Below are 27,362 nucleotides of genomic sequence, written 5' to 3'. Positions count from 1 at the left end.
GTACTTGCACCGTTTTGTTAGATTGAAAATTTTTGTTCGTTTCTTTTTGTTGTTATTTCAGGAAAGAGTTATGTATAAAAGATTTAAATACAAACTAAATATCGGGATTTATATTCCGTGAGGTTTCTGGTAGAGAAATATCAATAAATACACAGGTCATGGCTTTCTATAAATGAGTAAAGATATGGCTTGGATAATCACTAATAACTCTCGTCCCAAATGTCTTAACGGAGCTCCCTCCCGCGAGATGGACCGACGACCTGATGAAGTCCGCGGGGAAACATTTTAATGCAGGTTGCTTCCAATAGAGCGAGGTGGAAATCATTGAAGGAGGCCTGTGTTCAGCTATGGACGTCCTACAACTGAAATAATGATAATGATTCTTAAAATAGTTAGTATCAGGCAGGCTGCAGCTCTAAAATTTCCTAAATCTTTTTAAAATTGTCAAATCATCATGTGTTGCATCATGTCTTTAAAATCAACAGATAATGATAAAAGTATTATACAAAACTTCAACCACTACATAACACGACTCCAACATAATATCTCATTAATAATTCCCATTACTCATTACAGTATAATTTATAGGTGGTGTGAAAGTAACAGATGTCTAGTGCAGGATAGATTTGCAGTGGTGAATGGGGGCTCCGCTGGCGCTGACACAAAGTGCCATTGTGGGTCTCACGAGAGCAAAGAACTGCTCCTTCTAATTGTTTGCACATTTCGATTCCACCCCAGCTCGGGACACAAAATATATGAAGTACAGATATGGCCGCACAATATATTTACTCGTATGCCGATATTGTTCTTCTGATTATATAGGCGATTGGTTGCATTTTCAAATTTTTAATAGATCTGAATTTTATCATCACACCATCCTCTGTAGCCTTCGAGTATTATATCTATCGGTTCTGTCTACCCCGTAAGGAATAAATATGTGGTACAAGTGATACATGCAGATGTGAATGCGTTTGATGTTTTGTAATTATCGATATAATGTTAAGATATCCGTTCATACCTTCTTTTTTTACATTTCCTTCTTTTTTTTTACTGATTTTTAATACCTTCAATGTTAGGACTTTATTTACACTCAAGACTTTTTTATGATAAGTACATTATATATTTTTAATAAGGTAAAGTTATTGAGACAGTCTGTCAAACACTTCATCCGTTTAAATGAAAATATATCTTGCAGCTTGGAGCAGAGCAATATCCTCTTTCGACTTTTAACTGTAATGATTGAAGTGCAAAAATCCTTCCTAGGATATAGGATGGAATGGCATACAAGTGTGATGGTAATCATTACACTACTATATTAAATGTAAGAGAGAATATTATAAGAAGTGTCTCATCCGTTAGCCTCCACATGTTTAATCATGGCAAAATTCTAGGGAATATACTATTGAAGGGCGGAGATGATGTACTCAGCACAAGTTATCGATTAACGCGACTTCTCATTTGTCGACATCAAATTGTACTAACGAATCGAAAATGCGAGTCGATGGGAGAAAACAATATTCTGGATGAGAGAGACGTTATTAGTGCTAAGAGGAACAAAACTATACATACATATAATCACGTTAATATCACTTGCAGGGTAGACAGAGAAAACAATCTGAAAAAAACGCCACGTTCAAATGTTTGGCTTATTGATAGAATTGAGATTAAAATAGTGACAGGTTGCTAACCCATCGCCTAAAATAAGAATCCCAAGTTTATAAGCCTATCCCTTTTAAATTTTAAGATGTGATAGAGTATACTCGTATACAATAATAATATATCCAATTTTATATTTCATGTTTGTAGTAAAAACTTAACGAAAAATTGAGAACAATACAGTGGACTTTAATGTACTTCACGCGCGCAATCTAAAAAGGAAATCCGCAAATTGAAAATAAATATTTAATGGATCTATTACACGTCACTACTTTACGTTGGGGTTCACATGTGCTAAACATCGACACTCCCTCAACTGTATTGCACCCCATTGTGTTCCTAACCCACACTGTAGTGCAAAGTGGCAATCTCTTCATCATTTATTTTTTACAAAGCTTCGCCGAAAAGCTTTACTTATTCCCGGGGCATTTAAAGACTTGGAAAAGATTTCGAATTTATAGTGAAATGAATTTAAAGAGTCGTTTGTTTTTTTACGTCGTGATAAAAGCTAAGAGTTCACGAGTTTATTTGTAATGAAAGCAAAAAGAAATCTTAAAATCTTAATTAAAACAAAAAAAACTTACAAAGTTTAGTTTTTTATTAATTTCTTATTTTATTAATTTATTTGATTATTTATTATTAGTACTTATTTATAAACAGTTTGTTAGGTATATTTGTAGTATTTATAATTGGTCGTTGTACAAAATATCCAACGGTACTTAGTAGATGTATAATCATACTTATGTTGATGTAACGTTTTATATTTGCATTAATTCAGGTAAGGATTGAGTAATGAATAAATAATATAAAAATTGACCAAAAAGTTTCGTATTGAAATATAAAATATATTCATTTCATTCCTTTTTCCACTGATGAAAATACTTATATTTATTTTGTTTTGAACCACAACAAAAGATTGTAAAATTAATGAACGAAGCTAATTGTATAAAAATTAATTATAAAAATTAAATCGGTGTAATTTGTCCTATATATATTAATTAAAAATAGATTAATAATAAAACATTACTTATTATTACTTAAAACGAGATATGTAGATATTATGAATCTGTTTCTATATCCTATTAAATTAGTCTATAAAATCAAATTTGACCGAAAGCTAATTCTTAACATTTTATGTCCATAAAAATATTAAGCAAATGTAAAGGCTTCATTTTAAGCAAATTTTGGTTCAAAGACCACTGTAATCTTTTTAAAATTATGGTAAGCATTATAATAATGGACAAAGTTTGTACCAGAATTGTATATTAAAAGTAGTATTTTAGTCCAGACATTACTTTTTCATAGAGAATTCTTTATTTTTCATTTAGGTGGGTGGAAGGCTAACCTAATCTCGTAAAGCTTTGCCTAATAATTTCCCTTTGAGAAGTAAACGATCTTCCACTTGACTTTACAAAGTCTTTTGGAGTAACTTTTCAATTAGTTCTGTGTTCTTTCCGAGAAATTTATGATATTTACAATTGTCCATTTTCATTATTGTAAAAAGGTTTGTGGTTAAGTTTAAAGGTGGAATTAAAATTTATTTATTAATTTTTATTTTTCTCGCCTGAAGCATGACTCTCAATCTCTCTCTTTTTGCAGTTAGTACCATTTTTATTATATTTATATACTGGATTGAAGAAACAAAATGGTATTCGCAATTTACATATGAAATATATACTTAAATATGATCACATCTTAATCCGGATTTTTACTAATTTAAAATCTGGCCCCTGAAAATAAATATCCTTAAATATTTCCTTCTTTACTTGTATTCCGTCTTTCTTTCTCCTCTTCTTTTTCTTGTAAAATCATTTGCTATGTTGTTACATAAATCAACTAAATACCCTTTCCTAATGCCTAAGTTTTTAATTCGACATTTGATCATTAACCCCTATAATTAATCGTAAAAGGCGAGTGCCCACACTTTATACACCATCCAACATTACTGTTGCGTTAATACGTAACATTCAAAGAAAAACTCATGTATAACCATTTTGAGGTTTTACAAAACACGGTTTCTGTGGTCAAACAACTCCACAATATAGTTATTCTGACGATTGATTCCCGGCTCAAAGGACCGAGGCCCGCAGGCGACAAGGGGTCTCATTATATTTGCCTGTTGTTGCGTGCGTTGAGGTTATTTTTATGTTTGTTTATTTTCATGATTGAATACTTGAGACCCTTTACGTAACATTGTTTTGGGGTTTTAAATAAATTTATCGTTTTTAGCAAATTTTTGTAGTGTCCTTCAGGAAATAAACAATTGTTTTTCCTTAAACCACCTTTAAATTGAACGCCGATATATACAGAGCAACTCAAAATTTTACTTTTTTAAAAGAAACCTTTTTTCCATTACGAGTTAAGGTCGTATCGCGTCCCGCCGGTGTAAACTTACCCTTAGGTATAGAAGAGTCTAGTTAGATAATTTTCCAGACGACGACAGGTTGATTGCCGTCTTATGTTTAACAAATTACATTGTTTGTTAATGATACGAAAATTGAACAATTTGAATCACCACGTAACAATACAAACATTACAGAACTGCCACCCCAAGGCGATGACACACGGTCATGATAAACGAAGCAGCAATAGTTCACTGATACAGTGAATCTGTAGTACACCCATTTAAGGTGTAATCAATCACCCAACCCCTGTATTGTATCAGAGCTATTATCAGGGGCATTCGTGCGTATTGTTTTGGTCCATAGAGGGACAGCTGGGGACTAGGGGACAACAGATGCAGGGAACAATTTGATTATATCATTACTCTGGCGACCCATAGATATTGAGCTGTCTTTATGGACATAAATATCTACGTATTTATTGAGTATCTACGTATTGAGTAGCATTTGTTTACAATGATGTCTTTAAGCAAATTATGGGTCAATGTTTTTATTTTAAATCACTGTATTATTTACATCCAAATACAAGAAGTATATATAGTAACAAGAAATATGTGGTGTAAAAACCTTCAAAAACTGTAGCTCTGAAAACAAAGACAAACTGAAATTAATTAAGTACTTAGTTACTACGAGTATGAAAAGGTACTATCATTATAAAACTTACTTGAATGAGAACCCACTTTTTAAACCTTATAAATAATTAAAAGTTCAAAATTTTTTAAGCTCATTTTTTCTATCCCTGAAAATATAAACGCAATGGTTGACTGGTAGATAATGCTACTAGAATTAAGTCCGCCAATTGTGCTTTACATTTGTATTTTGTGCAATGAAGTTTAAATAAATAAATAAATAGTTACAGCTTCCATATCAGCTTGACATTCTTTTTAGGTGTCACTATTTGAATCTCAATTCCACAATATGCCTTACAGCTGAACGTGACCTTTCAGTCTTTTCAAGACTATTACCTGTCTCCCTCGTAAAGGATTAATACGTGATTGTATGTGTGTATCTACAGCACATGTAAATCGAACAATAGGTTAACTTTATGGAACAGAAAAGCTTAGAAATAACATTTCTAAACTCTCGTTGTTTTATAACAAGACAAATAGAATTGAAATAAGCCGGTTGCGTGGGAGGCACGCAAGCGAGATTAATGAATCTCAAGGTAAATGAAAGATACTTGTTATATTATACGGACAGACAAAATAACATTCTTATCTTTTTGTAACAAATTATTCTTACATGAAAGGTACACGAGTGTTACATTAATATTTGTTTACGGGACCATATGAATTTGTTTCAGTGAATAGTAGTCAGTACAGGAATAAGGAAATAGTGTTACATATGTTTTATTATGTAGACATAATATGTCTGTTTTATCCGTTTTCTTGTTTTAGTTTTAGGCCATATCAGTAAATGTAATTATGTCTTGGCAACAAAGTTTTAGATAGGTTTGTTTGATCATATTCCAGAACATTAGCAAGTGATTCATGGTCAAGTGTAAATGGCCATTTTAGACCAATGTCTTAATGTAATAATTTGAAAGAAGATCGATCGTAAAAAAGACCCCTTAGCCGACAAACTTACATGAAATGATTGATGAATTAAGATGAAGGAAACGAGTATACACCTGCATACTCGTTTCCGTCATCTAAATTCAGACAGACAGACACTACATATTTTCACTTATGTAAATAGGTATTTACCTACATAAGTGAAAATATGTAGTGTCTGCCTACCCCTCCGAGTAAAAGACCTTATTATTTGTATTAAATGAACTCTATCTTAAAAAACTGATATGGATACTGACTGATCGATTAACATATCAACCCACGACTGAAACCGCTAAGTCTTAAATTTAATATATAAATGTTATCTAAGAGAGGATTTTCCTAAATTCCAGTATGGGAAGAAAATTACCGGGCTTTCTTACTCACGCGAGCGAACTACGGGCGTAATCTAGTACACCATATATCAACAAAAACAGTCCTCTTGTTCCATACAACACTTATTTGTCAAGGCATTATGTTGATGGCGCAATCAGCGTCAAATAAAGGGTGTTCCAGTTGATTCGCGTTAGTAATAGTGCGCGTTCATTACAGCGATGGACCACGTGAAATATCGCCCTCATTGTCACGAACTAACTACTCACCATTTTGGCTAACGGCCCACTTTACTGACCTCATGCGAAACTACTATCATGACAGGATGTAAAGGCTACGTAATGTTCGATTTTGGTGACGACTTTACGTTTTTGAAGATTATTTTTTGGTTACGAATTTTCAATATACATACATACGGTCACGTCAACATCCCATGACAGTGGACAGAGCCAACTGCCTTGAAAAAAGTGAAACTCCGCGTCAGCTGTATATTTTATAGAAAAAAAAACAATGTCTGTCTTAGATGCTTTTTCCCGTATAGATCATCAAAAACTTAAAAGCTGGTCGAGCAACCTGTCACTTTACCTGAATCTTACTTTTTTTCTATTACTAAGCCAACCAGTTTTATGCGAGTCATGTGACTACGGGCTTTGTATACCCCGTAAGGGTTATGCGTGTTTATAATATATCCAACTACGTTACATCATCAAAAGTAGTTGATAGCATTATGTGAGTCTGCTCATTTAATGCTATCAACTCCGGCAAAAAATACCTGATTTGTCAGGATCACAGGGCTCTCACTACTCGTAAGTAACGGGATTATGAAGAGGAAGTCAGGTGGACAAAAATACAATTGTAAGTACAGTGAGGAGCAATGAAATCCGACTTACTTCCACGAGATTCAACTCGAAAGAGTCAGATTTTTGAATTTGGTAATCTCGTAATGGAAAAAAGGTTTCTTTTTGAATTGTAGTCGTATAGCAGAGAAACCTAACCTTGTAGAATTATTTTATATTCCTCACTATAATCACTTATCTATGCATTATTTATTTCAAAACTGTTCCATTTCGAGTGACACTTTGGTTTAGTGGCTTTAAAATCTAGCGGACTTAGGTAGGTATATATTTTTGTGTGTAATATTTAACTAAAAAAAAAAGCAGAAATTGCAACAAATATACATAGTTACTTCTAAACTAACCAGCAGTATATTTTAGTGCTTAATTTTAGTCCCCAAACTGTGCGTGTGGTCTCATTTGAATTTGAGCGAGCGATTGTGGATTAGCTCATTACTGTTCCATACATTTTGGGGCATAGAAAATTTATAACGTAATATACCAGCGTAATAAGTAATACCCAATTACATTATGATGAAATAACCTAGTTTAGTTCAAAAATAGTTCTATTAAATACATTAACAATTTTCAAAATCATGGAAATTTACCTAATTAATAGTACTTATAACTAGAGTGGCGATAAGCAAAATATTTTATCAGTTTATTACTGATTTAGTTTTTCTTTTTTTTATGTTATTGCTCCTGGCTTCGCATTTGGTGGAATCCTAATATGCAGTAAATTGATATCTTATTGGTATTTTTCAATGTCGTTAAAAGATTCAGAAAAAAGTAATTACCTGTTACATAAAGTTGTATGCAGGAATCGTGGTTTTTGCCTATCCCTTCGAGAAAGTTGCGCATTTTATGTATAAATAAAATAATAAATAAATATATACGGGACATTACACTGATTGAGTTAGCCCCGAAGTAAGTTCGAGACTTGTGTTACGTGATAATTACTCAACTTTACTATATTTTATAATAAATACTTAAGTAGATAAACATCCAAGACCCAGGCCAATCAGAAAAAGGTTCTTTTCTCAACATGCCCTGGCCGGCGTTCGAATCCGGACCCGTATCTATGTATGATTTCGGCTACAATAGATTTTCAGAAAATTTGCCGCATAGACTAATATTGCAGAAGTAATACAACTCCATAGATATTCTTGTAATTCCCAAGAGACCGAAGCTCCAGGCAGGTTCTTTAATAAGTATGATGTACAAATGCCCAGTCACGGCGTAATGCCGGCGTGTTCATTACAGGTCCCCTGGAATCCCCTGGCCCGTGATCGATGGCCCGCTCATAGAGAATAATGGCCCATACACAGCACTATCAAAATCGTTTACCTCGTCCAATTACTGCTTGAACGTAATTTTCGGCAGGTGTTACTAAATAGATCGCTAGGTATTACTGTGGCTATGCCTACACATTTTAAAAAGAATAAAGAGCCGTAGCCGTCATTTCCACCTCGTTCTGTCGGAAGTAACCTGCATCCAACGTTTCGGATTTGGAAGTACCTACCTTGTTATATATTCGCTGGACTGAGTGTAATCTACAATGGTAATCTTTGTATGAGACTGCATTAGACAATATTCTGTTAAAGTGAGAAAATAATCTTGAGAGAAGCTGCCTTCGCCGCATTGAGACCACAACCGCTCTCTCTCTGCCACGGGAGATAAAAAAGAACAAAACAGAAAGAAGTAATATTAATTACTCAAATACAGTTAAAGGCAGAAATATAACGGAAGTCTGTACCCTATCTAAGGCGTAAAATTAAATTACTCATGGGCACAGGTAAAAGAAACAGGTCAACGAAAATCTGTCTTGGCACCGCTGAAAGTACAAATAGAAAAAAAATTAAAAGGGAAATGAGAGAGAGAAGCAAAATGGTAGAGGATGTAACCAGTACATGTAAAAAAGATATAAGATAATATATCTATATCTTTATGGTTGAAACTAGTCAGTTACTGAGTGATTTAATAATTTCAAATCACAGAGAAAGCAATCATAGATGATTAGGTAGAAGAAAAGAAGGCAATTTAGTATCATCAAATAAGCAATTTCCATCACAACATCGCAAACATTTCTTGAAAAAAATAAAGTAAGAAGTAAACAGGATGCTTAGGTGAAAAACTATAGACGTGATTTATGAACTCGAAGGTTATACAAAACGCAATACATATTCCGACATTTACAAATGACACCAAACGTTCGAACCCAAGTAATGGATTCTCCTTAGATACTCGATATCGAAAAACGTATAAATCAAAATAATCATATGAATAATAAATCAATCGAATACATTAATATGGATTAAGAATAAACGAAATTCAGTCTGTACACAACTCTGAAAATAAAAAGGTTAGTTGGAGAATTGTACGTCTTACATTAGACTAATGTAGGTTACGTTTACAAAAATCAAAATAATTATTTAGATTTATAGCGCTTGGTTGCCATGCTTTTTCTTCTTTAATTCTCTTTTGACAGCTAGGAAATTATATACTGTGAAAAAACTTTTCTTTTGGCATCTGATCAATCCTACACAGTAACTTTTTTAATGTGAACACTTATTTTGCAGTTTATATTTTGCAGAAAAACTTGGTTAGCTGTGTGTGTGTAAGGCATATCCAACTAGAAGCTAATGTCGAAAAATATGGAAATATAGATTATCCCAGTGTAACTGAGAATATTCTTAAAATAAAAAAAACATTAGAGTCCAAATTGTATGTAAGTACTTAATATTTTATGAACATGTCAGTCAAGAACCATTTCCTTCAGCCAAAACACACCGAGAAACATTATTATTATTACAAGGGCTTCTTAAACTTCCCTACGCAATATAAAGCAATTAATGTATATAGTAAGTTTTAAAATTAACAAAGTTTACCGGTGATACTTTAAATTAATTTCGCCGGGAGGTAGCGAAAATTATTAATTCCAACAAGACAATAAGCCTACGAATGCTGCTACGAATCTATAACGCGAATGTACCGGGGTTGCTAAGAAACAACTGAGAAATAAGGAAAACTTAGAATGCACATATAAAATTAAATATAAAAAAAATATAAAATTATATAAAATTAAAAATATAGAAAAAATTAAGAAAATAGAAACATTTAGAAGAACAAGGCTGATAAGAATTAAAAGTATCTTGATCAAATCGGCGACGTTATGGCAAAAGGTCAAGAGTACCCGAAACCGACTACCATGTAGGAAGCAAGTTAATTTTGAATAGATTTTGCAGGAATCAAAATGAATACGTACCGATCGAGGGAAATTATCTCTGCCTATCTCTCCCAGAAAGAGGCCCTCATTTTCACGTATTTATCATCATCTCGCAAATGTGATGAAACCAATCTCGAACAGTTAAGCTTCTATACTTTTTTAAATTTATGTGACTGATTAATCTTTTATTGATACGTACGTGTTACCATTGTTACAAATTATATCAAATCTAATTAAAGAAATTAGTTAGTTGATCGATAGTATGTTATATAAATAGGCAGTAGGTTAACATATATTTAAAGACATTGACTTTAAGTATAGTATCTGGTAAATACGATACTATGAAAATTATTACATTTATCTATCATTATCATTATTTATCTACAATTATTATGCTACCTAAGACATTTACTACTTTGCAACGATGTTCCCATCATGATATTTCAAAATTTTCACTAGAATGCGTGCCAGGCATTAGGTGCGTGTTAATATAGTTCATATTAATAATTTCTTCACTATTTCTTTTTTTAAACAGCTGCTATTAAAATTTTAAAACGCAAATTCTAAATCAGTCCAACATCATAACAAATTTAATGGCAGACGTAAAGGAATTGCCCCCAATTCGGTGATTTCCTTTCTCTTTATAAATTGTTGACCCTTTTTTATCGGCGCCGCCCAAAACGGTTTCGGCAAAGTCCCCAATGTTTGGGGCCGACTTCTAATCCCACCTCTGATTGTCCAACATTTCTCGCAATTTTTACGACACCATTACGTTCGAGTGAATGAATGAGAACAGTTGAGAACACGTAACCTTCGCTGGTACGTTCGGTTAGTTAATTCCAAGGGGGTTTATTAAATTGATAAGAGCTTCGTTCGAGTCTATTACATAGAGGGACGAGATTACACGCAGGTAGGATTAGTTGGTCTGAACACTTTATATTATACCCTCAAAGGGTACACGGTTAAAGGGTTCATTCGGAGCAGATTTCGACGTTATTTCATTAACTTTTGACCTTTCATAATTATAGCAAGTAAATTTGTATTAGAATGTTGTTGACTGTGGAAACAGTTGTTCACTGATGCTGATGATGTGACTGAGATTATCAGGAGAAAATTTGTTTTTGCTTAATATGTACCTAAGCCCTAAAATTTGGTTGTTGGAACATTAGTGATAGCTAGTAATACATACTTAATTTAAATGCCTATCAAAATAAAATAAAAGCAACATTATTTTTATAATTAAAATGCCAAACAAAAGACATAAAGTAAAAGCAGAATTATTTTTAATTTCTCCCCGATTTCCAGTGAATTTCACCTCCAACTCCAAGTTTTGTTTGCAACAATACGCTTTCATGAAAAGACTGAATGTACTCGTAGTAGTCTTTTGATGTGTAACAAAGAGTTGATATAAATTCAGTTTATTCAAGTGTAAAATTATTGACCATTTTTAATTTTTTCCATCAAGTTTAATATAGGGTATGTTATTTATGATAAAAAAAACACAAGTACCTAGTAGGTACTGTACAATGATGAATAACATACCCCCTTTATTACTTGAAAAAAGTCTTATCCAAACTGGACAAGTTTGGATAAGACTTTTTAGAAAACATTAAATCATAGTTTACACGCAAAAGCAGCTTTAATAAAAAAAAATGTTTTCTTTTCTCTTTTTGCTTTGAAAAACCTTTTCTATTAATAAATTAATTAATTTGTTATATGAATATAATACACTAGCGAAAAACGTTAGATAAAAAGACAAGTTTTATCATTAAAATACGAGATTTTATAGTATCTTTTCAATATCGCCATCTAACAGTGCAGATAAATGGCACACATATCGCTTGAACATTGTATCACACGAATATCAATAGAAAGGAATATTTACCCTTTGAAAATAATGTAATACTGATACAAATCGATGAAGCAAAACAAGCTGCCGCGACCCACGTACGCATTTGACTTATTGGCATTCATGTAGATGAAACGATTCCTTGTTTTCCGTTTCAAAGACTTTTGGGTTCCTTAAACTGTCACGAAAAATGTAAGGCTGCCTTTTATAAACATGTATTTTTCTTGTATATCTCTGGACAAGGCGCGTGTGTCCTTGGTTTAGGTTTAAAATTTTTCGTTGTCATTTGACGTCATTGATGAAAATTCTGAAGTGAAGTTAGTTCAGCTGTTTCTTTTATACTTACGCTTCGGAAGCAGTAGTAGATTGAAATATATAATTATTATGTTTGACATCTTTTAGCGATACCTTGTGTTCTATCTTGATAATAAATCTATTTATCATGTTGATGGATGTACTCTTAGTCACAACTAACAAGCAATTTATTTTATGATCAAAATAATTTTTCCACCATTTAATTTATTTTAACACTAGAGGCCGCCCGCGACTTCGTCCGCATGGAAACCCTATCAATCCCGCGGGAACTCTGGGATAAAAAGTAGCTTATGTGTTATTCTGGGTCTTCAGCTACCTACATACCAAATTTCATGGTAATCGGTTCAGTAGTTTTTGCGTGAAAGAGTAACAAACATCCATACAAACTTTCGCCTTTATAATAGTAGTAGGATTTAAGCCGATTAAAAAAAACAAAGAAAGACTACATAATGATAATATAACAAGCAAAGGAAAGATATTGAAGGAACCTTACGAAGAATAACTTAACAATTTTTCTCTACATTTACATATTTTGTGCTTAATCGTGCGACCGAAATCACATTAGGAGTTATGAAATACGGGAAAGGGGCCGCAACCAACTGGAAGCATATATCGCTATGTAAAATAATGATATTGCAGAAGTAAAGTTATCGTAATTGCATAATAAAACCGAATCGAACAGAGAGGTTATCATTTTGACCTATATTATGTATGTGACAAACCTAGTTAAACAATATAATATTTGAACATTTGAATTTTGACCACGAGTGCAAAATCTAGTAATATTCTGAAAATCACCACTGAATTCAATCGAAAATATACTGAGATGATGATAAAAATGGAAATCAAAACGTATTTCCTTTTAACACAGAATGATTGATACCAAGATACTAACTAAACTTTTACCATAAGACTTTTATAGTTGCTAGTTTTTATTTCTACGATTCTCTATGTTTTGTGACTGTAATTTGAATAGGCGTAGAGGGTCAGATATTCTGGCTGAAGGATGGCGCTGTCACATAAATAACTAGTGCCACGTCCGGTCACTGTATCGCGTGTGGATGACCCGAGATAGGGCCTTCAAAAATGGCGATCCGTGACATGAGACAAAGGCAGTGCGCCTTAGAGTAATGTGGGTTTCATGGTATTGTCTTAAAGCGCGCATAACCCTTTGAGTTTATTTTTATGTTCGTTGAATGAGTTGAATATATTTATGAATAGATTTTTTTGTTACTAACTTCCGAGTGACCTGTTTCTGTTTTCAATTTTCCGGAAATAGAATTTAATTCCGGAGGGAAAATCTATTCTTTTTAAGCTTAATTACCTTTTTACAAAGGCTATATATATATAATAGAGACAGAATACATTAATTATTAATTTCTTTAATACAACTTTGTCTAACACAAAGAATATTTCTTACAGACAAATTGTTTGAACTATCAAGAGTACTTCGCATCAATCGACTACAACTTTAAATTCATTTTACTTATTCATTTGATGTGTGTATTTTCAGAAAAAGCTTGCTTTATAGTTATATATTTACTCTTAGGACCGAACCATAGGGATGGTTGCCAGTGATGGACTGACGGGATATTACCGCAGTTTTTGTTTCATTGTATATATATATTAACATCATAAATTACAAGAAACTACTTGAACGATACATTCTCGTGCAGTCTTTGACTTGGAAACATAGCGATATATTATTTTCTCTCTCATTATAGTGTGATATCGTGTCATATATTCTTATTTCTCATATTTAATCTTTAAACTGGATATCTTATGAGATTACATATCAAAAATGACTTTGACTTTTAAATACTAAATCATATCGGCGCAAGTTAGGTATTATACTCAGGCTCTATATCTAAAGGCTCTGAATTCAACAATTGAAACAGCTTTAATGAAAACAGAGTAAACAATCTGCCAATTATCTCTACTTCTAATCAACAAAGGTTGTTTTACATCCTTACTCAAATTATTGCAAGATTTCTTAATAAATCATGGGTGTTTAGTATCATTCTCAAAATTTGACACCTGATTTCTCACCAATTTTCTATATATACGTAATTTGATGTGAAAACAGGACATTAATGACCTAATTATAAGAATTTAATGTTGTTGTTGCAGTTGTAAAGAGCAGTATGCGACACCAGACCACATCACCACAGAGTCGGATCGGCCCCACGGCGTCCCTCCGTGATGGTGAGCCGGACTTCATCAAACCCATAGAAAATGTCACTGTGGCTCTCGGCAGAGAGGCTGTTCTTACTTGCTCTGTGTCCGAACTTGGAGACTATAAGGTGAGAATTTCAAACATATTGGCGTTATAAACGGTAAGCATCATTTCAGGTCAAAACGGGTTATTAAAAAAATATAGATACCGCACCAATCAATATTATATTGCATTCATTGTTGATAAGCAACATATAGGGTACAAATAAAGATATAGTTGTGTAAAAAAAAAATATACCTTAATAATTAATGAAAAGAAAAGATGTAAGAAACCTTAAATTAATCAATTTCAATAAAAAAAAGAAAAGAAAACAAAGATTAATTTATAAATTGTGTAAGCCACGTTAGTTAAATTATTTAACTAATATGCTACTTTACATAGCATCCAATGTGATGCATGCGGTTTCGTTTTACATTACGACAGTGTAACAGTCTACATAAAAATCTTACCACCGCATACGTAAGTACTTACGATAAGATAGGGTATACTTTTAGCTGGCTGAAGGGTTTACGCGACTTAGTATAATAGTAAGCAAATTGCATATGCGATTACGAAAGTCAGACAAGAATCGCGTTATCTCATCATTTGAGTTGCCCACTTCTAGATTGTAATCAATGACACATCCTGGCCTTCTTCCAGAAAATGTAACTGGAATAATCGCTTGGATGATAATGTTAGTAAGAGTTTAGCGTCCCTATCAATTTCACATAAGTTTATTTTTATCAGAAATGAAAATTTTATCAGTGTTAATTGCATAACTCACCTTTCATGTTATTAATTTTTATAAGTTTACACTGTTAATGAGCATCGCTCAGTGCTTAATAGAGTAAGTCGCTTAATAAAGTTTGACAATGCTTACATTAATTTTAAAATGTCCAGCACTTTACTTGTGGGATTATCCACAAAGCTTTTACGGTTCTTTTAATGTTTTAATAAAGAGCAATGTTGAACGAGTGTGGGTGGTCACAGCGTACCCGTTCTATGTTAAGTTTAGAATCCCATTTATCCCATATTTTTCCTGAGAATGCTGTTGAAAACTGTTCCTCCTACGGTAAAAAGGAATCGTTACAAAACGTGTACATTGAAACTTCAATATTTAAGCAAGATCTGATTATCAAATTGGCAATACAAGAAAGGAATTGAATTTTTATATTTTCATATTCATAGAGGCTTACAAAAGTTGGTTTTGCTCGGAGAATATGCAGAACAAACTCTACACCCGAAACTATTACAAACACACTAACAGCTACCTACAATACCGCAACGCTGTAACCCAAACTAGCCTGTGACATCCAAGCACTCTCGCACCGTGTATATAGAAGGAAATAAAATGAACGACCTTTCAATTCGAGGCTTCTCCAAACATCCTTTCTAAGGATTTACTCTTTTCACGTGTTTTTGTCTGCAAGGAGTGGAGAGTGGTCCGTAAATAACCCTCGTTTATTGGGGATCCATTTAGTGTCGTCATGACAAACGACCCCTGCTGTAGGAGCGAATCGATCACTTTAATGATGTTTAAACATTGTCTTATCTATGACATGACTGGTCAGAAATGAAAGGCTTTTTGATTTCACTCTTGGTGTTATAAGGGGGAGATAATTTATATTTAAGACGTTAAACAAAACAATTTTGATACAATGTTATTAATCTTCATATTTTTCTATTACTTGTCTCACTCATCATATTGATTTCTTGCCCTGGAACTTTAAACATTTAATAAATAAATAAATATATACGGGACAAATTACACTGATTGAGTTAGCCTCGAAGTAAGTTCGAGACTTGTATTACGAGATACTAACTCAACGATACTATATTTTATAATAAATACTTATACAGATAAACATCCAAATACCAAACCAATCAGAAAAATGTTCTTTTCTCATCATGCCCTGGCCGGGATTCAAACCCGGCACCTCCGATGTCACAGACAAGCGTACTACCGCTGCGCCAAAGAGGCCGTGAAAACTTTAAAAAAAAATAAGAAACTGTAAAGTTGTAACTGTGTTAACTTTAAAGTTTGGCCAAGTTCTTGGGTGTCTGCTTGATATCTTGGACTTTTTATAAAATAATTATTAACTTTAAGTTACATCCATTAGTAGATATGAAAGTCTCGTACTAAGTAGTAAACCACACGGCTTAATATAAATACTTCAACATTAATCGTTTTCATCGAAATAAAAAAAATACAATCGGTCTCTTTAGTAGTCCCCTGATGAATATAAAAAGAAATAATTGCATGATTTTGTTAACATGTTGTCGGCATGGATGTAATGACTTAATGTTTTATGTGTTTTTGTACTACCACAATCAACTCGGTTTGAAGCTGAAATATCAAATATTAATTTATAATCGACGTATTAAATGTAAGTTGGCATTTAAATTTATTCTGATTTAAATATTGTATTAAACTGTAACGTTTCTTCTTTTAGGTCAATTATGACTACACACTTAATAATTTGATAAAACTTAACCTAATAGCATAATAATCTATCATTGTCCATTGCAGTTAAACGTAACAATATCTCATAACTTATTTTTCACAAGTGACAAATATATCATTATGGTTAGGGGCTGTCCTCATCAGTTTTTTGCCGCGATAAAAACTTACGAGCAATCTTCCAAAGAAAGAATACAAGAAAACAATGTGATCAGTCAAAGTAGGATTAGGAAAAATGACAGCGACGCAAGATTTCACGATATTGCTTTTTGTAAGGAAACGGAAAGTTCCTTTGTGGCAAAATAAATACCGAGTACCATTAAGTCACCCCGATTTTTAATCTTGCGTAGTGTTTTATTATTACAATCTTTTGATAGCAGACTATTTTTATCAGATTATATTGATTTTCTTTCAGTTAAAATTGTTTTGACAATTTTTTGCCCTGTCTGAGTATTGTGTACATATGTAATGTACAGAATATCCTTAGGTCACAAAACAATGACAAATTAATACGACAGGTCAAATATGACGTAGTATATTGAGTATTGGGATATTGAGTATATATAAAAATATTTTACTGAAAACTTTCAACTTAATAAAACATTTTTCTTTCTTATGACGTTAGTAGATGCTTAAATCCTCAAATGTCTGGAGAAGAGACCTAGGCGCCAATTTTTGAACTTTACCATGGATGGGCAGAGACTACATCTTTTCACATGCCACGATCCCTGCATGCTATCCAACTTTATAAAACCATGGTCACAATAAAGAATTGAATTTAAAAATTGAAATATCACAGTGCGGAAGCATTCTTCAAGTAATCAAATTTAATTTGTCAACTGTCGGGCACGAACCTCAATGAACAGTATGCGCTTACAACTCCGTAATGTCAAGTTCAATTTGGTAATGCGGATTAAGAGATGGTTACAATCCGCATTGATCCTGTGGATTTTGTTTTTAGATGAAAAGTGTTTTTCCCCGAATTTCGGAAATGCGTATTTTAAAAATAGACCGCGATATTTTCAGCAGCAGCCGCAGATACAGCAGCATTTTTTTTAGAATAAGACCATTACCATACATCTATCTGGTTAACAAGACTGGTACAAGTGTAAAGGCTATTCGTCGAAATCAAAATCTTATTAAAAGAGGACACTAACTGATTGACTGGAACATAAACGCATGAAACTGCTGGGTTTAGATACTCCAAGTGTAGCATAGAGAGGTTTTGTCGCAATTCCAGTGGGACCAGAAATTAGCGGTACCTTTTCTAATTCTATATTATACCACTGTTAACATTTATCTTGAAAATGATGCGCTTCACATCGTAAAAAACAAAGATTAGCAATATATTCAACAAAAGCTAATAACAATCCACCATCGTAAATTAAACGGGAGTGTATTTTGTAAAATGTAGTACAAATCCGTCCGCCCCAATTTGTTCGTGATCCTACTCAGCCAGCCGTCAAATTCATTTGCTTTTCGTCGACGCGTTTGCTTATTACGAAATGCTGATTCTTTATTGCAAACTCTACAATACTTTTTCACATTTCCTTAAATTTCTCCCTTATTTTTTCGTATTGCCAATCGAATAGAATCAGTCGTATGTCGTAAAATGCAGCTAAGGTATATACTAAGGTATATGCTAAGCTATATACTTATAAACTTGGGATTCCTCTTGTAAACGATTGGCTAGCAACCTGTTTGAATCTCAATTCCACCATAAAACCATATAACTGAACGTGGCCTTTTAATCTTTTCGAGAGTGTTGGCTCTGTCTACCCTCAAGGGACGATGTAGATGTTACTAATGTATGTGTATGTTTTATCGGCTGCTTTGCTTTGTAGCCAGTGATTCATCACGATTTTAAATATAAAAATCACAAGACAGATAGAAGTTGCAAGACTCGAAATTCAGATTGACATAATAGCTTAATGATGATATCGAGTTTCAATAGTAGACAGATGTAAATATATGTCTACTATAATATATGTATATACATGTTTTATTCTCATTACCAAACCAACAAAAAAGCATATGAGAACATACATATGTTATACTAAAATAAATTAATGGCTGACTTTGGTCATACTTGAATTTATCAATCATTTAATTAAATTTATTTATATTTATATTTAAGTGTAAATACATAGAAAGAAAGTATTTTCAATGGCTTCAACTGTTTGTCGATAGATATGTCAGTCACATTTTAACATTCATATCTATAAGAAAAAAAAAAAACACAAAGAAAATAATATTTACAAAAAAATGAGCGTGAAAATCTGTCAGCTCCAATTTGTTGCCGTCCCCGCTCAGCCGTCAAACTCATTTACCTTTCGTCGAAGTGTTAACTCATTACGATTTATTGATTCCTCGCCGTAAACTCCTGAATCATTTACATATACATACATACCTTTCAACAACGTATTTTGAAATTATTAAGAAGATTTATAAAAGTTATTTTACTGTAGGTAAGGCTATAAGTAATTGTGAGAAGTATGCTTAAAGATATTCGCAAAACACGGTTATCACACATAGTATAAAACAAAGTCGCCCTCCGCCTCTGTTTTAAGCTATTTTATTTTTGTGCGATTTTCAATATCATCTCATTATTAGAATTTTATAGTAATTTTGTTAAGTAAAACCTAACCTTTCGTCACATACTTAATTTATGCATACATACATACATATGGCCACGTCTATATCCCTTGCGGGGTAAACCGAGCCAACAGTCTTGAAAAGACTGAATGGCCACGTTCAGCTATTTGGCTTAATGATAAAATTAAGATTCAAAAGTGACAGGTTGCTAGCCCATCGCCCAAAAAAAGAATCCCAAGTTTGTAAGCCTATCCCTTATTCGCCTTTACGACATCCATGGAAAAGAGATGGAGTGGTCCTATTTTTTTTTGTAATGGTGCCGGGAGCCACTTCATTTGTGATTTCTTAATTTTCTAATTGCTAATATTAATCATTCAATTTCTGTAGGAAATAAGTTTCTTATAAACACAAATAACTATGATAACAAATATATTTACCGAAATGAGCATATAAATAGTGTCTATCTGCCCCAATTTGTACCCGGGGCCCGCCCAGCCAGCCGTCTAATACATTTGCGTTCCACCAGCCCGTGACTTATTACGATTTGCTGAGTTCCTCATCGCCAACTCTTAAATAATTCATACGACTACTAAGGTCTTGATGATTTCAAAGCTAGGCTTAGATAAATAGATAGTAATTATCGACAAAATCGAACGCTCAAAGACGTGACATATAATTAATTTTTAGGCGTCATTTTTTAGTAAACGATAGCTGCGTCCTAGGGCTTCGGTCCCGTAGAAATTTCGAGAAACTTTTATGTTATTCCAGGCGTTTTACCCATGTACTAAATTTTACAAAAATCCATCCAGATGGTTTTGGGTTTTGGATGGCGTGAAAGAGTAAAACACATTCTTACAAACTTTCGCAGTTATTAATAGGATAAAAATTTAAACTTTTTCTTTTAAATATTGTTTTTTTTTTTTTGTCATGACTTTAAGTAACCACTGCCACTGTAACACGTTTAACAAAAACGTAACAAGATAGATATTTTATTAGATTAAAATTACAAATGTCTTACAGAGACATTTTTAAGTCGAGATACCATCTGAAAAATTCACTTGAAGCTGCCAATATATACATATTTATGGAATTCTTTATAAGGTTTTGTAAGCCGGCTTGTTGTTCGCGGCAACTTTATGAAAGTCAAATTTATAAACAGACCGACATCTGAAACGCGGTTGGGGCTTCTTTGATGTTCGTTTTGACGAGCTCATATTGAATGTTTTGCCTGATAAATGGTTAGTCGAATTACAGTTTCGGAATGCTGCTTTTTTTTTGATAATTTATTAGTTAGGTACATGCCATTACCCGAGATATTTTTAAAACAGAATGCATAGAATAACTTACTATTTGCGTTTTTAAGAGAAATGATCGATGCATGAAGTGAAAGCGAGGTATATTTCTCAAGACCATAGTGACTTATTCCATTGAAAATCTGGTTTACAATTTAAGAATAATACTTATATTTAATCTGAAAGTAAAATTATACCAATTTTAAAATTAAGCAATACATATCTTTTTTATATGTTTGCTAGTTGTGTGAATTTGCTTTGCGTATAATATTTATAATTACAAAAAAATTGACTATAATATTGAAAATTAAATCGTACAACACAAAGGATAAATGGTGCAACCCACAATTAATCTTAGGTTTTTGTACAGAAAATGTACCAAGAGTTAAATTTACTTTACTAAAGAATATTTTTTTTTTACAAAACAAAACCATAAACATTTTTTTCTTTCACTTTTGAACCTTATTCATATTGCAATAGATGTGTTCTTCTTTAACGTTGCGTTTTCAGCGTGAATGTAGATTCTCCAGGAAGCATAAATTTATAGGAATTCCGGGCCTATTAAGACGACGTTATTCACTATTCTTATTATGATTCACAGCTATTTTATTTAATGAAATATCTAACGCTTATGTATGTATGTATACAGATTGAACTTGATGTCAAGAAGTTTTTATAAAATCTTTTGAAGAATAGTAACAGTTTGATTTATTTTAATATATGGGTATACAATTCCTTTTGATTTCTTGTTTTTAGCGAGAGTGGTTCAAATAATAAAATGTTAAAAATTTAAATAAACTTGAAATAAATAAAACTGCCTAATTTTTATGTTATTATTTGATACTAAATTTCTTAAAAAAATATTTATAAAATTTAAAATTAAAAGATAAAACTTTATAAATCTTAAGATGTGCCAAGGCTGAGCATCTTTATTGCAATCTGATTCATTGTTACTTCATCTAAATTCCCAAAAGTTGAATCATCGAAAAGAAATAAATCATTCGTCTTAATGATATCTCGGAAAATTTAAACGATAATAATGGTCAAATCGTTTTGGAAAACACTTGGATGTTCAGATTACGAGTTCGAATATTCCCTAGGGACCTTTCACAGCGTGGGAGGAAACTGCAGATGATACACACTGAGAAAAGATAATAAGGAAAAATGAAATGATAAAGGACTTGATCAGATTGAATAAAGGGTTCATGGAGAGGGGGAGAAAAAATCTGGATTGTCGGAAAATGTATTAAGAAAAAAGTAATAAGAAAAAATATTTGAAAATAAATTTCTCACAAAAAGACTTCTAAACTTGGGATTGTTCTTGTAGGCGATGGGTTTCAAACCTGTCACTATTTGAATCTTTATTCTATCATTAAGCCAAACAGATGAACGTAGCCTTTCAGACTTTTAGAGACTGTTGGCTCTGTCTACTCCGTAAGGGATGGAGACATGATTAGGTATATTTATTTTGTAGATAGACGATATCTATGCTATCAATTATTATACCCAGGTTCTTGATATTTGAATTCACTTATAGCGATGTCACTAAGAATCGCAATCGTAGTCGCATCGCTGAACTGAGCTAACGAGCTTCTTAATATAGAATAGTTAGTGACATCTTTTACGCCCCATTTCTACTGTTAATGATAACTATATATTATATGATAGTGAAATATTAGTTCAAGTTATAAACGAAAATTAACACTAGGTTGTCCTTTATTTACCTGCCTCTTTTCCAAGGGAGCGTAGCCAAAGACTACCACTTTATTCTAATTCTACGTAACACACTAGAATAAAACAAAAAGTCCCTTCAATTTCCCTTCTAGCGTGAGTTCCGGAAATCTCTTTCCGTGCAACCACACTTACATTACAATTAACCACACGGGGATCCAACAGGGCAAATTTCAAATCTAGACCCTGTGATGTGAGCTATGCGTTGATGTATCAAGTCAACGTATTCCCTTATGATTATAAACTCACAAATAAAAGAGCATGTCTATTTTACCGAAAACTAAACGACAGAAATACGTCTTAAAACGCTAGGTTCTCTCGGATTAAAATAAGTCTAAGAACAAAAACACGGTAATTGAATAACAGCCTTTTTGGAACGTTCCCCAGTCTTTTATACATTGGAATTAAAGGTAATGCGATTTCACTTGATTTCTAACCAGCGTAATGGAAAAATTCACTTTAGTATTTTGTCGCATTTTTTCCATGCCTTCGTTCTTTTATACGATTTTGTACAAATTGAATATTTTTTTACTCGTGAATTTATTGAATGTAAACGTATTTCTACAAATGTAAATAGGTGGTTCCAGTTTATAATAACCGACATTCCTTAGGTACCTATTTATATTAGAAATGGAAAAGCGATTCTGTCAGCTGTTTTCTTTTTTAGTAATTTTAATTGAAAATATATTAGTATTAATTATTCTACGCAAATAAACTATTGGTCAATAAAACTACGTTACCAATTCCCGAATTTTGATCAATATTTGAATAACTTTAAGGTATCGGGTTCAACAGCGCTACAAGATAAATTAATCATGCATATGTAATATCACACATCCTCACATTTTCCACAGACTGTATCTATGAAAAAATTAAATTAAAATGCTTTATTTTCATAACATTTTAGCAAGCAACAAGGATTAAACTTTTTATTTAAAAACCTGTGACATAAAGATTCATACAAACATGAAGTTATATATAATAATATAGGAAACCTACCGCTTTTAATGCAGCAAAAAATAAACCTACCTACGTAAATCAACAACAAAGAGTACTTTTTACAATTATTACAATAAAGCATTGGTTCAAATTTTTTATCTTCATTATTTTTACAAAACTACATAACACTATTTTTAATAACATAGATATTTGAACATGTCGATTCCACCTATTCGAAGTTGGTACCCGTCACTCCCGCGGGACTGAAAGCAATCTGAAAGCGGGCGCGTATCCGCCGATAAAATAAAATTGTAACGGCAATTTCAAATTTGCATATTCTCATAATACTTTGAAATTCAACGGCTTGTTGTAGTATAGATATAATATCCGTAACGATATTGTTACAATTCGTGTCGTGGGTATTTTTACAATAATTTAATAGGTCGTATCAATGAATCTTAGGCAATAAGAGAACGCAACGTTATATTTTTGACATGATTATGTACCAACTTTTTTACTTCTACTTGTCTAAAAGATATGATTGGTAAGATTTTTTTTCTTTTTAGTATAAAAAAAATATTCCTTTTTTCGTGAGGCAATACGTTCTGTCTTTACATTCCTAACACCAGATGTCTTTCGATACTACACTTACCACAAAAATAAAATATATGCTTAAAAAAACTTCCAATAAATTCATAATTTTCCAACAGGTGGCGTGGATAAGATCCGATGACCAGACCATCCTGACCCTCCACACTCGACTGGTGACCCACAGTTCCCGGTACGCGGTCACCAACGACCCACCCAACTCCTGGCAACTACACATACGGCCCCTGAAGGTCGAAGACAGAGGATGTTACATGTGCCAAATCAACACCAGCACTATGAAGAAGCAAATCGGATGTGTTGATGTTTTAGGTCAGTTATGACCACTAAATTTTCCATCTAATAGCAAATAACAGACTATTTGCTATTAGATGGAAAATAGGACAGTGGAGAAATAAGCATTTTCATACAACACAGTTTCACTTTTCATTTTATAGAGTTCTGTGAGTTTCTATGAAAATATGCTTGTTTGGCGGTGATAAAAATGTATTATTACAAACGACTCTTGAGATACCATAAAATAGTGGTGAGAATAATGGTTGGAAAACGGATCGCGAAACTAAGCAACTAAAAGAGATTGAAAACTATTGCCTTTTGTCTGACGTTACTTTAATAAGAATTCATCTATTTCAAGAAACGATTTATTTTTGCGACAACCGTTTCATTAGTCAAACAAAAGTGATTATCATAAAAAAATCTGTATTAACACATTCTGAACAATGATAAGTTAGATACTAATTTTACTCCTAGTAAATGAACCTTTTTCGACGCTTTATTAACTACTTAGATTAACTGAGTTCCAGCTGTGATCTTGGCAGCCGTCCTAAAGCTGCCACAAATTATGGTTATAGTCTTACCTCTTGATGATAAAATTAAAGTTTCGTTTCATTTTTAGTTTACTTATTGCTTCAGACCCAAATCAAAGAATATTGTTTAAGCTAAGAAATTATTACCTAAAATTTTGGGATTTTAATTGTTTTGAAAGACTGTGGCGGTCTATGGAAGGTACCTACCATACGTACGTACCACCTTGTACATTTGTAATAAAAAAAAAAGAAAACCTTGTTTGTCTTTGGTGACGCCAACTTCGCGCCACATTCAAATTTCGAAGGCGTCGTCTTGAGTCCGCATGCGGAGAAACTAACGCCCCTTTTTTGTTCGCCTCAATCTATATCTATACATATAATAAAATAGTAAAAATATTTTGTCTGTACATTTAGTATTTTTGACTGAAATGGATAGAGGGACACTTAAAATGAATAATAGAAAGCAAAAAATTTTTTTTTTAATTTCTAGTCTGTCTGTATGTATGATCACGATTATCTCTGAAAGTACTGAACCGATTTACTTCAAACTTTCACCAATTGCTTTGTTTTAACTCAGAAGAACATTTAAAGTTTGTTTCATCAAAATCGGTTCACTAAAAAAAAAGTTATCAACATTTGAATGAACTCAAGGCATGAGTTTGCCTGCAAATAAGTTACGAAATTTAAAATTCAACGTCATTTATCATTATACGACAGCATTACACCTATAACATATAAATATAAGTGAAAGGCGACTAAGGGATATGCTTACAAACTTGGGATTCGTTTTTAAGCGATGGGCGAGCAACCTATCACTATTTGAATCTCAATTCTATGATTAAGCAAAATAGCTGAACGTGGCAGTCTTTTCAAGCCTGTTGGCTCTGTCTACCCCGCAAGGGATATAGACGTGACCATATGTATGTAGTCTACTGTAATTTCGACACCACCGCAACGGCTTCGATGGTCCAGTGGTTAGCGCGTGAGACTGTGAAGTTGACGGTCCAAGTTCGAGTCCCAACAAAAACAAGATATGAATTAATATTTATTAACAATATTTTTTTTTGTGTTGTTTGAGTATTTTATTAAAAAAAACTGAAAATCAAAATACTACATATAATAAAATACTACATATAATAAAACGGTAATAATATTTTGTCTGTTTATTTAATACTAGCTGTGCCCGCGACTTCGTCCGCGTGGAATAGTTATTTTGGGCATCATATTTATTTTTGCAAACATCCTCCTCGGCTTTATCAATTACTAGCGGCCCGCCCCGGCTTCGCACGGGTGGACATATTTTTCTACCTGAAAACTAATTTATTTCAAAACAAATTTATGCCTATGTCACTTTTGAAGGTCTATTCTATATCTGTGCCAAATTTTATCAAAATCGGACCAGTAGTTTTTGAGTTTATTCCACACAAATATACAAAAATACAAATCTTTCCTCTTTATTATTAGTGTGGATTATTAGTGTGGATAGCTGCTAATTGTTATGCGACTTGGCGACGACTTGGCCCACATCATTACCCGCGACCGAACGGAGACTGTATATATGCGTTTAGGGTGAGAGGTTGTGCGTTTGTGTGTTTGTTTGTGCAAACCAATGTTAGCATATATCTCCAAAACTACTGGTCCGATTTTAATGCGGTTTTCACTACTGGATTTAGATTTGATTGGTGCATGTTCTTAGATAGGTGTTACGGTTACAAATCACCAGGAGGCGCTGAAGTATACAATTGTTTACATAAATGAATGTTAGCATGTATCTCCAAAACCACGGGTTCAATTTGAATGCAGTTTTCACTGCCACATACAAAGGAAGTATTATAAGTAGAATGATACCTATCTATATGTAGGAAGTAGGATAGAGCAGGGCGATCGAAATATGGGGGAGGGTGGGTCAGGCGGTCACGCGTATTAGAAAGAACGCTGGTTCGCCGTATTAAATGTTTCGCTGCAAATTGCTAAAACGACTATTATCTCAAAACCTATTCATCTGATTTATATACTGTAAATGGCAATTTTAATCTAAATGAAAAGCCGAAAGTAATAAACATATTTATTTGCATAAGGATTAATACTGAATTAAAGAAAATTGGTTTCAAAATAACTTATGTTTATAATGAAAAATAATCTTAAAAAATGAACATAAAAGTGGTTATTGTAAGTAAACCATAAGAGATAGATATATGCTCTCGCGGACTTTTTTGTGGCAAAAAATGAGTACTTCACATCTTAAGTACATTATTTTACTAATTTATCTTTGTTGGTTTGCGCAGCGTTCGCGTGGAAAGCTCGCAGATGGCCTACTCATTCAACTTTTACCTGCATTGTTGACGTTTCCCGTAGGAAATCCGGAATAAAATGTAGCCTATAGCCTTCCTCGATAAATAGACTATCTAACAGTGAAAGAATTATTCAAATCGGTTCAGTAGTTTCTGAGATTAGCGCGTTTAAACAAACAAACAAACAAACAAACAAACAAACCAAACTCTTCATATTAGTATAGATTTTGACTGAAACGAATAGAGATTTTTTTTACATTTT

At 32.9% G+C, this 27,362-nt stretch overlaps 1 protein-coding gene across 1 annotated transcript in view; it reads left to right on the top strand.

Moving 5' to 3' along the window:
- LOC106129642 (lachesin) overlaps positions 1-27,362 on the top strand; it is a 52,904-nt gene that overhangs the window by 14,878 nt on the left and 10,664 nt on the right. Inside the window, exons 3-4 of the mRNA XM_013328245.2 lie at positions 14,295-14,467; positions 24,108-24,315. Coding sequence (XP_013183699.2) covers positions 14,295-14,467; positions 24,108-24,315 — 381 coding nt within the window. The remainder of the gene's footprint in view (positions 1-14,294; positions 14,468-24,107; positions 24,316-27,362) is intronic.

This window comes from Amyelois transitella, chromosome 16 (genome assembly GCF_032362555.1).
Source record: "Amyelois transitella isolate CPQ chromosome 16, ilAmyTran1.1, whole genome shotgun sequence".
Classification (NCBI taxonomy): Eukaryota; Metazoa; Arthropoda; class Insecta; order Lepidoptera; family Pyralidae; genus Amyelois; species Amyelois transitella.
The sequence above is the reverse complement of the archived record's forward strand: the minus strand, read 5'-3'. Positions and strand labels throughout refer to the sequence as shown.